Raw genomic sequence first — 15,099 nt, 5'->3', positions numbered from 1 at the left:
GTACACCTAAGCTTGTGTACACCACCCAGTCTACACTACACTGGTCCTGACGAAAACCTCACAAACTACACAAAGGTTGAAACATGTAGACCTATATGTATATATTTTTTTAAATCACAACACTACTTTTTCCGACACCACAGCCTACCTAATTAGGCAAAGGTGTCCCACATTCATTTTATCCATTGTCCAATCACTCCAGAATAAATTCTAAGAGTGAGTAGTATTGCGATGACTTTTAAATCACTTTCCTATACTCCTAGCACATATAAAATAAAAAAAAACAGCACCACTGTAGTCAGGTGTCGAAGCACACCCGGATGGCACTCTGCTATCCTGGTGCGACCCCGATGATGAAGCATGTCACCAACTAGGTTGGTGAGTAGGGGTCTTCTAAGGACAAAGGATGTCCCAGATAGGGTTGCAAGGCATGCACCTTGCTACCTTACTGAATAGTGGTATCAGATACACTCAGGGGGCACTCCTCCATTTGTTTTGAACATTAGAATAAGGGGATCAGGAGTTCCCTTCCGACCTTTATGGTCTACTACCCTTTCTCTCTCCTTTTGGTTTATTGACAGCTCCCCCATCCTACAGGCCCCTTATCCCCACCACGGCTCCAACCCATTCAGCTGTTTCTGATCCAATTCACAACGCTCTCGAAGAGATGTTTACTCTTATTTAAGCGCACCCACGTTTTTCGAAGCTTACACATTTCAAATGAAGGGCTGCGATGCCGGGCGAGCGCAAATAAAGTTAACATTTTGCAGCGCGTGGTAAAGGAGCGAAGCAGACCGGTGAAGGGGGGGAGGTGGGGAGAGGAGAGCAAGCGTAAAGTAAACAGATTATAATCTGCGAGGAGAAATGTTTTTTTCTGGGATAATATGGGGTGTGAGAGGAAGAGCTGGGAGCCAGACATGCACTTCAAAGCTTCAGAAATCCGCATGCTCTTTGTCCTGCAGGGAAAGCTGTGCCAGGCTGGTGCTCCTAAAGAAACCCTGTTTTCATATAGCGCTTCATACCGCACTTTTCCCGTTACTTAAGCACTTACTACGATAATAGCTACAGACGTCGTAAATCCCAATCTCGCACATGCCGGAATTATGAGTTTCCTCTTTCTTTTCGCGCCCGTTACAAACTCGTTGCTGCGATAAATGTGTCATCCTCTTTACATTTTGGTGCAGAAAGAGTCACCGACATTCTGTTACATTTCGTGGCAAAACTCGTAACGGGCGTTAGTTCTGGCATCCAATAAACTGAAAATACCTCGCTATTGGAATTTATGGATACAATTATTAACGCCTTAAACACCGGGCCGCTCGTATCGAGGACATTCGTGATTTAAATAGCAGATGTTTCTATTTTCCAATATTATGATCCTCAATTTACAGCATCTTGGGATGAAGAAAAGATGAGTTTGCCTTTTCGAGGCGCCAAATCAAAACTAACTTGCTTCGCCCTCCTGAAGGCTGAAAGCACTGGGGCAAAGCTTGGCAAGGCCAGGTCAGACATATATCATGGCCTGGGTGTCCAGCAAGGACTAGTCACTCCTCAGCGGAGCACCTCAGATGCCTGGCACGCCAGCCCTTTCCCAGGCAGGAGCCTGTTCACGCCCTGCCCATGTCAGTGCTTACAGCCCAGCTCCAAAAACAGAAGCAGCCCTGCCAACAAGCATTGATATGCTATCTTTATGGGGCCATGTGTTTCTAATTAGCGTGGAGGCGCACACTGCCCCATCAAGATTTTTTCCTTTGAGAGGTCGGGAGCTCCTCCACGCTAATTAGAATCACATGGCCCCATAAAGATAAGAAAGTGCTTTGAGACAGCAGCAAAGCAGGCATCCCAGTCCGTTTCGGAGGCAAAAGGGCGTCAACAAAAAACCCTAATTTCCAATGGAAGGCCATCTATTAGCCTAAATGGTAACGCCAGTCAATGAAAATGAGGGGCGGGGCTTCAAGTCCCCTTCTCAAATCTACTCTCCTACAAAACCTCTCGCCCAGCGAGCAGCGCTTTGCGCTACAATGCCAGGCGAGACCTAAAAAGAATACAAAGATTTGGAAAGATAGGGTGACTCATTGAAGAAAAATACTTGGATAGTATGTACACTTTTGCACTCTTTATAGAAACACCATTAGGCCAATTCAAAGTTTTGCGAAAAGAGACGCATTCTGAAAAAAGTGCACAAAACCAATATTTTCTCATTGAGCTCCCAGGCTGGTGGGAGCAGTTCTTGGCACCATGCAAATGCGCTATAGTATTTGGAACTAACCACTGACCAGAGTGAGACATGTGCACTTGAAAGCCTCAACCCAGGGTGTAGGAGAGTGGGGTCTGCAATCTCATGGCCACCCCAGATTTTTGCTTTTTGCTTCACTGGTTTACGACTTTCCCTGGCTGTGGGCCTGCTAATCAGACCCACAGCCTAGCTGTTCTCTCTCTAAATTGACAAGCATGTACCTTAGGTGCATTTACCAATTGGTACTGGGCCACCTTATCAGTCCCTGTACAGTGTACCTTAGGTATCCAGGGCATAGGTGTAACCAGGGCCTACCAGGGGCTGAAGCATGTATTATGCCACCCCTGGCTGGCCATCCAAAACTGACACGACTGGCTGCACGACAGCTGGGGCAAGGTGGTGTAATCACCCTTTGCTTTAGATATAGTATTCCTATATCTAACCCTAAAATGGACACATATATTCCTATCAGTTACTCCTATGGCAGGCCTTATCAATCCTGAAGGCAGAGTGCTTGGAATTATGTGAGATGGTGCTCTGGCATGAGCTGAGCCCGTTTGCAGCTTGCGGAACCAAGTCCTTATAGCTGTTCCATGATAACGCTATACCATATACTCTTAAGTGCATTATGAACCTCGCGGTCAAAATGCTAACTTTGGCATAGCATTATCAAAACATGTCGAGTAAGGTGTCATACGAATTGGAATACTAACCCCTCGCCAATTCTGGCGACGGGGTTAGCATTCCACCCTTCTAGAGGGACACGACATGTATGTAACTGTGAACCCCGGTTAAAGTTAACTCAAGCCTCAGCATCACAAAATGGATGCTGCCACCACAGACACAAGTCTGACCTCCTGCTGCTGGGAGTCCTTCCAGCGAGGGAGGCCTGGACAAAGGGTTTCCTGTCAGGGGCAGTGCCAGCACCATCCCAGACAGGATTTTGTGTATCCCAGGTAGGCAGGGCTGAGAGGAAGGTGACTGCAAGTGGCACCCCGGTGCTCACTGTGCATATGCCGGCTCAAACCAGTTCCAGGGGCACACCAGCCCCTGAGCTGGGGAGAAACCGGACAAAGGAGAGGGGTGTAACCACCCCCCTCCTGGTCCCACCCATGGGCAGGACCTAGTCGCGTGCCAGCCCCTTTTCTTAGAATAAAGGTAGGAGCGGGCACCCTTCCCAAATTAGATAATCTTGAAACTTGAACTACTTTCCACGAAAGGAACTCTTGTCACTCTTTGAAGACTCTCCCTTGTGGCTAAGGAGTAGCCACCCTGCACCAGCAGGCACCATCTAAGCGCTTGCGGTTTGCTGCACGTCCATCCTCCGGATCAAGACTGCCCAGCTCGACGAGACCGGGATTCCCCGCCATCTCTGACCTCTACCTGCATCATCAGCCCAGCTGAGATTCGTGGGTGCGACGAGACCCGTGGGACCGGCTATCTTCAAGACCTGCACGACGCTTAACCAGCACGACCACCGAGGGACCCTCGAGTGAGTGCGCTGGGGTTTGAGAAGCCCCAACCCTAAGCAGCTCCAGCACCGAAGTCCAGCCCCCCAGCATCCATGAGATCGGCGTGGGGCCCTTCTGCTTCTTTGCTGCTTGCCACGTTGTCCGGTCACTTGCCCGCTGGCTAGTGGCCCTCCTGACGACGTACCACGAAGTTTTCACCGCTGGTCTAGGTCCTCTAGACTGGCCCTTGCTCCTTGTCCAACAAGAAGTACCCTGGACCCTCCTGGTCCACTCCAGACGCCATTTTGACTCCACCGCGTGGGCTTGCCTTTGCCAAGGTTTGTTGCGTCCAGCGTCACCCACTCACCTGATCGCGGTGACTTCATCCGGTGCCATCCTGGTGCCCACACAATCACTGGCTAGTGATTGAGAACTGAGTCCCCTCTGCTTTCAGGTCGTCTTCTTCACTGATCCAGCCTTGGATCACACCGAACATCTTCACTGGTCGCCTGCCAGCAACATCTTCTTTCAGGCTCCATAGACTACAACGAGGATTCCCGACGTCTGTTGAACCCTATGCAGCCGCAGCCCCTGGGCTAGGTAACTCGAGCATTTCGGTGCTCCAGCACAGGTTCACTATCCTAGTGTCCGGATCCTTTGTCGTTTTTAGTCTACCTAGTCGGATTCGTCCGTAAACTGTAACTTAAGAAACTGCTAGCATCCATAGACTTTGTCCCGCATCCCGCGTAAGAGTTCCCACTCTGCACCCGGGTTCCCTAGGCCTCCTGCTCCTAACCTGAGGGTTCAGTAAGGTAGTCCTAGCGGTCCTGAAGCCTCTGGATCGTGTTACTTACCTGCTAGTATTTCACATTCCACTCTCAGAGTATATGGTTTTTCGTGCCCCTCAGGCATTTGTGTAAATTGTGCAACTTGTAGTATTGTGTAAGAGTTTTGTATTGTGCTTAGCTCCCTGACTCATAAAGAGTTCAGGGTAGACTTGTTATAAATAAATATCCTTTATTTTCATAACAACTTGTGTGGTGTCCTTTCACTTGGTGTTCAAGGGGTATATGTGATGGTAAAACAGCTGGCTTAACACGCCCTCTAGAGTTTAGCCTAAAGACTGCTCTTGTCCACGCTACTAGGATAGCTGGTCTAATAAGGTTGACTTACAACCAATCATCAATAAAGGTCGTTTGGAATGATACAGAGTGATCACTAGAATAGTGAGCACTATATATCAGGCCAACTTCTCACATTGGTGAGCGGCGGTTGGGATTTGAGCTTGCTGTTGTTTTACCATACACGTATCCTAAGAATATCATTTGAAAGATCACATAAGTACCAAGGTACATATAACTTAACTTAGAATACTCTGAGTTCTACTGAACCAGCTGTTATAGTGTAACAGGGCTTAGCACACCCTGACTACAACTCTAGCAAGGGGTCAGTAGGTAAACCCATAGTGTAGGTAGGTGCATCACTTACACCACACTAGAAGCATGTCTACCCATGGAGAGTCTGCAGAGACTCCCCTAGTGGCTAGTGCCCCTCCACAGGTCCTTTCCAGATATGCAGCTCTCAGTTTCCAGGAGATGAGACAATTGTGTACCTCCAGAAAATTGAAACAGGGTTCTAACCCTACCACTCCTTTTCTGTTAGGTCTCTTAGAGACATATGATGCTAGAAAAGCTTCTCAGACAGATGGGAGCATGCCAGCCTTAGAGGGTACCCTTGGTGATCCTGACCTCCCTGATACTGAAGAAGTAGAAGAGGAGGAGGATGAAGAGGATATCTCTGGGGATGAGGCAGACAAAGGTCCTGAGCTAGTCAGCAGACTTACTAGGGCCAACTTAGACCTGCATAGGGAAGGATCTGGGGGACCCCCAGTACTGACCCTGAGCAGGCCTAACTTTGGCGTTAGAAGAGACAGGTCTCATTCTAGGGACTTCAATAGATCTGTGCACTCTCATGCCTCCTTTCAGAGGAGAATGACTTCTCCCCAGAGGAGAATGACTTCCCCTCAGAGAGGAGAACATGAAGCAAGGATGAAACAGGCTAATCTGAGGATTCAGAGGGAAGAACTTGCCCTTGCCAAGGAGAAGCTTGCCTTTGCTAGAGAGCAACAGTTGAGTGGGGTAGTCCCCACTGAAGGCAGCAATATCCCTAAGGATAAAGACAGGAGTTTTGATACTAGACACCTGAGTAAGATAGTGCCCCCCTTTAAACAAGGGGATGACATCCACAAATGGATGACTGCTTTGGAGAGGGCCTGCACTGTCCAGTGCATCCCCCAGATTCAGTGGGCAGCTATATTGTGGCTCTCCTTTGAAGGTAAAGGTAGAGATAAGCTCCTCGCTACTAGAGCTGAGGATGCTAACAATTACCAAGTCCTGAAGAATACACTGATTGATGGGTTTGGCTTAACAACTGAACAGTAAAGGTTGCTGTTCAGAGACACCCAGAAAATTCAGTCTCAGGATTGGGCTGACTTTGTTGATTGTGCCACTAAGGCTTTTGAAGGCTGGTTACTGGGAAGTAAAGTTACTGATTACACAGGATTCTATAATCTAATTATGAGAGAACAAATCTTAAATAATTGTCAAAATCAGTTGTTGCATCAGCACCTTATTGACTCAGATCTGACCTCTCCCCAAGAATTGGGAAAGAAGGCAGACAGATGGGTCAGGACAAGGGTCAAGCAGCAGAACCAGGGTGGTGGCCAGAAGAAAGCAGATCCCAAGGGTAATGAGAACAAGCAAAATGACCAGAAGTCTTCAACAGGGCCCCAACAATCTAAAGAGGGTGGGTCCCAGAATTCCCAGAGTTCCCAAAAGAAAAAGAATAATGGTCAGAAGAAACCATGGTGCCAATACTGCAAAAGTAATACTCACTGGTTTAGTGAGTGCACCAAGAAAGGCCCAACTCCTACCACTACTGCCCCTAAGGCATCTGCACCCCCTAGTACAGTTAGTAGTGGTAGTAATCCTCCTAAGGCTATAGTGGGGTTAACCCTGGGAACTGAGGCGGGCTCTGACTTAGTCAGGACACCTACTCAGGATGTTCTTGTTTGTACTGGGGACATGGATATGACCCCTACAATAAGTCCCAGTACTCTGGGCAAGTACAGGCAGACGCCTTTGATTAATGGAAAAATGGCTCAGGCCTACAGGGACACTTGTGCCAGTGTCACCATGGTGACACCAAACTTAGTGGACCCTGACCAGGTAATACTGGGATCAGACTACCTGGTGACCAATGCTAGCAATGCCACTACATCCAATAGTATGGCACTTGTTAACTTCTCCTGGGGAGGGGTAAATGGCCTCAAAAGGGTTGTTGTTAGTTCAGACCTCCCAGTGGACTGTCTTTTGGGCAATGATTTGGAATCCTCCTTATGGTCAGATGTGGAGTATAGGACTCATGTGGAAATGATAGGTTTATCAGCACATGTCCTTGCTGTGACTAGGTCACAGGCGAAGAAATGCCCAGCTGAACTAATGCTGGATCCTGGAAGAATGGACCAGACACTACCCAAGAGAAAGAGCAGTAGGGGTAAGATTGACTCTTCCCCCCTGCCTCAGGTGATGGATCAGCTCTCTCAGGAGACTGAACCCAAGACCCCAGAAGGAACTGTCCTAGAAGAGCTTGAGCCTGAACAGGTTGAGTTTCTTGGGACAGGGGGACCTTCCAGGGCAGACTTGAGGCAGGCACAGTTAGACTGTTCCTCTCTTGAACCCCTCAGACAGCAGGCTGATGCTGAGGCTGCAGGGAATGCTAGAGGTGCCCATAAGGTATATTGGGACGATGGACTCCTATACTCTGAGGTAAGAGACCCCAAGCCTGGTGCTACCAGGAGGCTGGTCATCCCCTTGTCTCTTAGAGGTTTCCTTCTCACCTTAGCCCTAGAAATTCCCCTTGCAGGTCACTTAGGCCAGAACAAGATTTGGGACAGGCTTGCCCCACACTTTCACTGGCCTCATATGTCTGAGGACACTAAGAACTTTTGTCGTTCATGTATCACCTGCCAAGCCAGTGGCAAATCAGGTGGCACAACAAAGGCCCCCCTTATACCACTACCTGTGGTGGGGGTTCCCTTTGAAAGAGTGGGGATTGACATTGTTGGACCAATGGACCCCCCAACAGCATCTGGGCACAGATTTATACTGGTGGTAGTGGACCATGCCACCAGGTATCCAGAAGCTATTCCCCTTAGGACCACTACAGCTCCTGTGGTGGCTAGGGCCCTGGTTGGAGTTTTCTCCAGAGTGGGGTTCCCTAAGGAGGTGATCTCTGACAGAGGTGCAAACTTCATGTCAGGATACTTGACTGCTATGTGGAAGGAGTGTGGTGTCAATTACAAATTCACCACCCCCTATCACCCACAATGCAATGGGCTTGTTGAAAGATTCAACAAGACCCTCAAAGGGATGATAAAAGGGTTACCTGAAAAGCTCAGGCGAAGATGGGACATCCTTTTACCCTGCCTTCTGTTTGCTTACAGAGAGGTCCCACAGAAGGGGGTTGGTTACAGCCCTTTTGAGCTTTTGTTTGGACATCCTGTAAGAGGACCCCTATGTCTTGTGAAGGAAGGTTGGGAGTTACCTCTCAAAAAGCCTAAACTTGACATAGTGGACTATTTACTTGGTCTCCGCTCCAGGATGGCAGAATACATGGAGAAGGCATCTAAAAACCTGGAGGCCAGCCAAGAACTTCAAAAAGCTTGGCATGACCAAAAGGCTGTCCTAACTGTTTACCATGCAGGACAGAAGGTGTGGGTGTTGGAGCCAGTGGCCCCAGCAGCTCTCCAAGACAAATGGTCTGGACCCCACATCATCATTGAGAAAAAGGGAGAAGTCACCTACTTGGTGGACATGGGAACTCCCAGGAGCCCGCACAGAGTACTTCATGTGAATAGGCTCAAAGCATTTGTTGACAGGGAGGACATGGGCTTGCTCATGGCCACAGATGAGGGACAGGAGGAAGAGAGTGACCCTCTCCCAGACCTGCTCACTCAGAACCCTGATGATGGGTCAGTAGATGGTGTAGTCTTTTCTGACAGCCTCTCTGAGCATCAACAAAAGGATTGTAAGCAAGTCCTTCAATCCTTCAGACAAATTTTTTCTCTGACCCCCCAGTCAGACAAACTGGTGCACACATGAGGTGGACACTGGAGACAGTCTGCCTATAAAGAGTAAAATCTACAGGCAACCTGACCACGTCAGGGACTGCATAAAAACTGAAGTACAAAAGATGTTGGAATTGGGAGTCATTGAACCCTCAGAGAGCCCTTGGGCTAGTCCTGTAGTTCTAGTGCCTAAACCTCACACCCAGGATGGTAAGAGAGAGATGAGGTTTTGCGTAGACTACAGGGGTCTCAATGCTGTCACTAAGACAGATGCCCATCCAATACCCAGGGCAGATGAACTGATAGACAAGTTGGCTTCTGCAACTTTCTTAAGTACATTTGACCTGACAGCTGGTTATTGGCAGATCAGGTTAGCTGAGGATGCCAAAGCCAAGACAGCATTTTCTACCGCAGGAGGTCATTACCAATTTGTGGTGATGCCCTTTGGTTTGAAAAATGCACCTGCCACTTTTCAAAGGTTGGTGAACCAAGTTCTCACTGGGCTGGATGACTTTTGTGCAGCATATCTAGATGATATTGCTGTCTTTAGCTCCACCTGGGAGGATCACCTGATCCACCTCAGGAAAGTTTTAGAGGCCCTGCAAAAGGCAGGCCTCACTATCAAGGCTACTAAGTGCCAGATAGGGCAGAGTCAAGTTGTATACTTGGGCCACCTTGTAGGTGGAGGCCAAGTTCAACCTCTGGAGAGCAAGATACAGGCCATAAAGGACTGGGCTCCTCCAACCACCCAGACACAGGTCAGAGCTTTCTTGGGCCTGTCTGGTTATTACAGGAAATTTGTCAGAAATTATGGATCATTGTGACTCCACTTAATGACCTGACAAGTAAGAAAATGCCAAAGAAAGTTCAGTGGACAGTTAGCTGTCAGAAGGCATTCGATGACCTAAAGCAGGCCATGTGCACTGCACCTATTCTCAAGAGTCCAGACTACTCCAAACTTTTCATTGTCCAAACAGATGCTTCTGAGTTGGGTGTGGGAGCTGTTCTACCTCAGCTGAATATTGATGGTCATGACCAGCCCATTGCTTTTATAAGTAGAAGGCTGACCCCTAGAGAGAAACGTTGGTCAGCTATTGAGAGGGAGGCCTTTGCTGTGGTTTAGGCCCTGAAGAAGTTGAGGCCATACTTGTTTGGTACTCACTTCAAGATTCAGACCGACCATAAGCCCCTCTTATGGCTAAATCAAATGAAGGGTGAAAACCCCAAACTTCTTAGGTGGTCCATTTCCCTACAGGGGATGGACTTTACAGTGGCGCACCGCCGAGGAACTGACCATGGTAATGCAGATGGTCTCTCCAGGTACTTCCACTTAGAACAGGAAGACTCACCTGGTGAAGGTTAGTTTAATGTCCCTAAGTTTGGGGGGGGTTATGTAGGAGAGTGGGGTCTGCAATCCCATGGCCACCCCAGATTTTTGCTTTTTGCTTCACTGGTTTACGACTTTCCCTGGCTGTGGGCCGGCTAATCAGACCCACAGCCTAGCTGTTCTCTCTCTAAATTGACAAGCATGTACCTTAGGTGCATTTACCAATTGGTACTGGGCCACCTTATCAGTCCCTGTACAGTATACCTTAGGTATCCAGGGCATAGGTGTACCCAGGGCCTACCCGGGGCTGAAGCATGTATTATGCCACCCCTGGCTGGCCATCCAAAACTGACACAACTGGCTGCACGACAGCTGGGGCAAGGTGGTGTAATCACCCTTTGCTTTAGATATAGTATTCCTATATCTAACCCTAAAATGGACACATATATTCCTATCAGTCACTCCTATGGCAGGCCTTATCAATCCTGAAGGCAGAGTGCTTGGAATTATGTGAGATGGTGCTCTGGCATGAGCTGAGCCCGTTTGCAGCTTGCGGAACCAAGTCCTTATAGCTGTTCCATGATAACGCTATACCATATACTCTTAAGTGCATTATGAACCTCGCGGTCAAAATGCTAACTTTGGCATAGCATTATCAAAACATGTCAAGTAAGGTGTCATACGAATTGGAATACTAACCCCTCGCCAATTCTGGCGACGGGGTTAGCATTCCACCCTTCTAGAGGGACATGACATGTATGTAACTGTGAACCCCGGTTAAAGTTAACTCAAGCCTCAGCATCACAAAATGGATGCTGCCACCACAGACACAAGTCTGACCTCCTGTTGCTGGGAGTCCTTCCAGCGAGGGAGGCCTGGACAAAGGGTTTCCTGTCAGGGGCGGTGCCAGCACCATCCCAGACAGGATTTTGTGTATCCCAGGTAGGCAGGGCTGAGAGGAAGGTGACTGCAAGTGGCACCCCGGTGCTCACTGTGCATATGCCGGCTCAAACCAGTTCCAGGGGCACACCAGCCCCTGAGCTGGGGAGAAACCGGACAAAGGAGAGGGGTGTAACCACCCGCCTCCTGGTCCCACCCATGGGCAGGACCTAGTCACGTGCCAGCCCCTTTTCTTAGAATAAAGGTAGGAGCGGGCACCCTTCCCAAATTAGATCATCTTGAAACTTGAACTACTTTCCACGAAAGGAACTCTTGTCACTCTTTGAAGACTCTCCCTTGTGGCTAAGGAGTAGCCACCCTGCACCAGCAGGCACCATCTAAGCGCTTGCGGTTTGCTGCACGTCCATCCTCCGGATCAAGACTGCCCAGCTCGACGAGACCCGGATTCCCCGCCATCTCTGACCTCTACCTGCATCATCAGCCCAGCTGAGATTCGTGGGTGCGACGAGACCCGTGGGACCGGCTATCTTCAAGACCTGCACGACGCTTAACCAGCACGACCACCGAGGGACCCTCGAGTGAGTGCACTGGGGTTTGAGAAGCCCCAACCCTAAGCAGCTCCAGCACCGAAGTCCAGCCCCCCAGCATCCACGAGATCGGCGTGGGGCCCTTCTGCTTCTTTGCTGCTTGCCACGTTGTCCGGTCACTTGCCCGTTGGCTAGTGGCCCTCCTGACGACGTACCACGACGTTTTCACCGCTGGTCTAGGTCCTCTAGACTGGCCCTTGCTCCTTGTCCAACAAGAAGTACCCTGGACCCTCCTGGTCCACTCCAGACGCCATTTTAACTCCACCGCGTGGGCTTGCCTTTGCCAAGGTTTGTTGCTCCAATCTTGGATCCAGCATCGCCGACAGCAGACACCATCGTGGGACAGCTCGCACCTCCAGCCTGGACGCCGACAACACCTCCTGGCCCGTGTGACTGCAGAGTCCAGTGTCACCCACTCACCTGATCGCGGTGACTTCATCCGGTGCCATCCTGGTGCCCACACAATCACTGGCTAGTGATTGAGAACTGAGTCCCCTCTGCTTTCAGGTCGTCTTCTTCACTGATCCAGCCTTGGATCACACCGAACATCTTCACTGGTCGCCTGCCAGCAACATCTTCTTTCAGGCTCCATAGACTACAACGAGGATTCCCGACGTCTTTTGAACCCTATGCAGCCGCAGCCCCTGGGCTAGGTAACTCAAGCATTTCAGTGCTTCAGCACAGGTTCACTATCCTAGTGTCCGGATCCTTTGTCATTTTTAGTCTACCTAGTCGGATTCGTCCGGAAACTGTAACTTAAGAAATTGCTAGCATCCATAGACTTTGTCCCGCATCCCGCGTAAGAGTTCCCACTCTGCACCCGGGTTCCCTAGGCCTCCTGCTCCTAACCTGAGGGATCAGTAAGGTAGTCCTAGCGGTCCTGAAGCCTCTGGATCGTGTTACTTACCTGCTAGTATTTCGCATTCCACTTTCAGAGTATATGGTTTTTCGAGCCCCTCAGGCATTTGTGTAAATTGTGCAACTTGTAGTATTTTCGTAAGAGTTTTGTATTGTGCTTAGCTCCCTGACTCATAAAGAGTTCAGGGTAGACTTGTTATAAATAAATATCCTTTATTTTCATAACAACTTGTGTGGTGTCCTTTCACTTGGTGTTCAAGGGGTATATGTGATGGTAAAACAGCTGGCTTAACACGCCCTCTAGAGTTTAGCCTAAAGACTGCTCTTGTCCACGCTACTAGGATAGCTGGTCTAATAAGGTTGACTTACAACCAATCATCAATAACGGTCGTTTGGAATGATACAGAGTGATCACTAGAATAGTGAGCACTATATATCAGGCCAACTTCTCACACAGGGTATCAAAAGACCCACTGCCAAGAGGAAAAACCCATGCCCCACTGCAAGGCGGAATAACTAATGCCCCACATGCATGGGCAATTCACCAGACCTACCATAGGGGCCATTGATCAGGGCCAGTTTCAAAGCCAACCACCCAGGCGCGGTCCAAGAGGCAACCCATCAGGCCCTGTTGCAAGGGGGGACAAAAGGCACTGGGGGATACCAGACAACCAACATGCTAGGGGGTCTAAACCAAGCATATATATAGGAAACAGAAGAACTGTATTAGAGACCCAGCCCAGCATTTTTATCGCTAAGGAAAAAGAACCATTCCATGCAAGAAAGAACATACTTATGGTGGTCGGTTTCTAAATAATCAGAACAACTCAACCTTTAGAGGAGAATCATATTATACTAACTTAGAAGAGAGTCAAAACTTCACTAACCCAAGGTAACTCGGGGGTGGAGGGGCACAGAGAATAACCCATCACAGAGAGGTAAAAAGATCAAAACAAACCCTCTCCTGAGTGGATCAGACAAAAAAAACCATACAGAGGGAGGGTGAGACCAAAACTATTGCAGGTTTAACAGATCAAATCCATCTAAAGCCAGATAAGTTTCCCAAATATGTTGAATGAGACAAAATTTTACCCGAACATTAGCAGCCAGGAGGAATTAGACCAATGCCATTTCTGAGACGATCCTACTATTTTCAGGCCAACACAAAACCTGAGGGATAATTAGACCCTGTCCTCCGAGGGGAGTGGAGAAAGGCAGACCAAGGAGAACAGCCTAACCCCATCACTGGAAGTAAACCATCACAGGGAGGACAGAACAAGAACATGCTAAGGTAAAGGGGAGACTCTTCCAACCTAATTGGGCCAGGTCAACCCCATCCAAGGAAGGCAGACCTGTCCTGGAGGATTATTTGAGAGCCCATCCATCTAACGGGAGACGGACCACTTGGTCGTACCACCCCATTTCATCCTGGCAGGGTAATAACAGACCAACTCCATCCCATTGGTGAAAGGCCACGTACAGTCAAAGGGCATCAAATCATCTCTACATATTAGCAAAGGGTAGGCGTGAACACATCTCTGGGGGAAGCATGCTAAGGCAATCCTAGGGGAAGAAGGTAAGAGACTAGCTCCACATTATGGAGAACAGACAAACGCCACTCTACACAACACTGGCTAACTTCACCCAGCAAATACAGAGCATGTTTCCCCTTTATTCCAGTAAAATGTATTGGTGCACTTACTCCCTAATGATTAAATAAGGAATACCTAGAAACAATGCATAGCAAAGTTACCCTTCTAACATTGCAGCTTAGTACTGGATGTTCCAAACATAATCTATTTGCATCAGGTCACACCAGGTGTCGGCCTGTACCCAAAACATTCTACGTACCTGGCAATAGGAGGAGTGGTCCTCCATTGTCTCCAGTCCAGTGCCCATCCTCCGCCTGCAGACGAGAGTAGAAAAGCATGCCATTCTGAGCTGCCTCCAGAGCAGAGTGTGCCTGTGGCAAGTCCTTGAAGTATGGCTTCTGGAAATTAAATCATATGACAAAAGAGTATTCTCCAGCAGAGCAGTACCAAATGTACAGAGAGAACAGAAACAATCTACCTGGAATAGGGCATCACTTTTAGAGAACCAGTAGCTCATAGAGATAACTTTTGAGGACGCCTCTTTTTTGGGATGGAGCTAAAGGTGATCGCTGGTATTTCATTAGTTTACAACACCCGAAACTCTAGTATGCCTAACCTTCTTTATTGATTTCTCTAGCACCAAAGCTAAAACACAGTATAACATACATTAAGAGAAAAACCATATTAAATTGCACTGCCAAACAAATAACCAAGTTAACATTCTGTGCCTTCTTCAGTACATTACATCATAAAGGTCCAGATGATCTCACAGCCCTCAGTATAAATAACCAACTAAGGGCCAGATGTAGGTAGGCTTTTACCGGTCGGTAACGGCCGAATTCGGCCGTTACCGACCGGTAAAAGGCATTTGAGATGTAGGGGGCAGAATCGGTAAATTTACCGTTCTGTAAATTTACCGATAGGTAATTTTACAGAATCTGTAAATATACCGGTCGGTAAATTTACTGACCGGTATATTTACAGAATCTGTAAAATCGATATGTAGGTGGGACTCTTATG

The 15,099-nt window shown here is 48.5% G+C and overlaps 1 protein-coding gene across 1 annotated transcript in view; it reads right to left on the bottom strand.

Moving 5' to 3' along the window:
- LOC144824831 (lanosterol synthase-like) overlaps positions 1-14,472 on the bottom strand; it is a 146,496-nt gene extending 132,024 nt beyond the window's left edge. Inside the window, exon 1 of the mRNA XM_078683820.1 lies at positions 14,339-14,472. Coding sequence (XP_078539946.1) covers positions 14,339-14,417 — 79 coding nt within the window. The 5' untranslated portion in view covers positions 14,418-14,472. The remainder of the gene's footprint in view (positions 1-14,338) is intronic.
- Between the last annotated feature and the right edge of the window lie 627 nt (positions 14,473-15,099).

The sequence above is a fragment of the Lissotriton helveticus genome, chromosome 3_1 (assembly GCF_964261635.1).
Source record: "Lissotriton helveticus chromosome 3_1, aLisHel1.1, whole genome shotgun sequence".
Taxonomy (NCBI): domain Eukaryota; kingdom Metazoa; phylum Chordata; class Amphibia; order Caudata; family Salamandridae; genus Lissotriton; species Lissotriton helveticus.
Note: the sequence above shows the minus strand (reverse complement) of the source record. Positions and strands in the feature narration are given on the sequence as shown.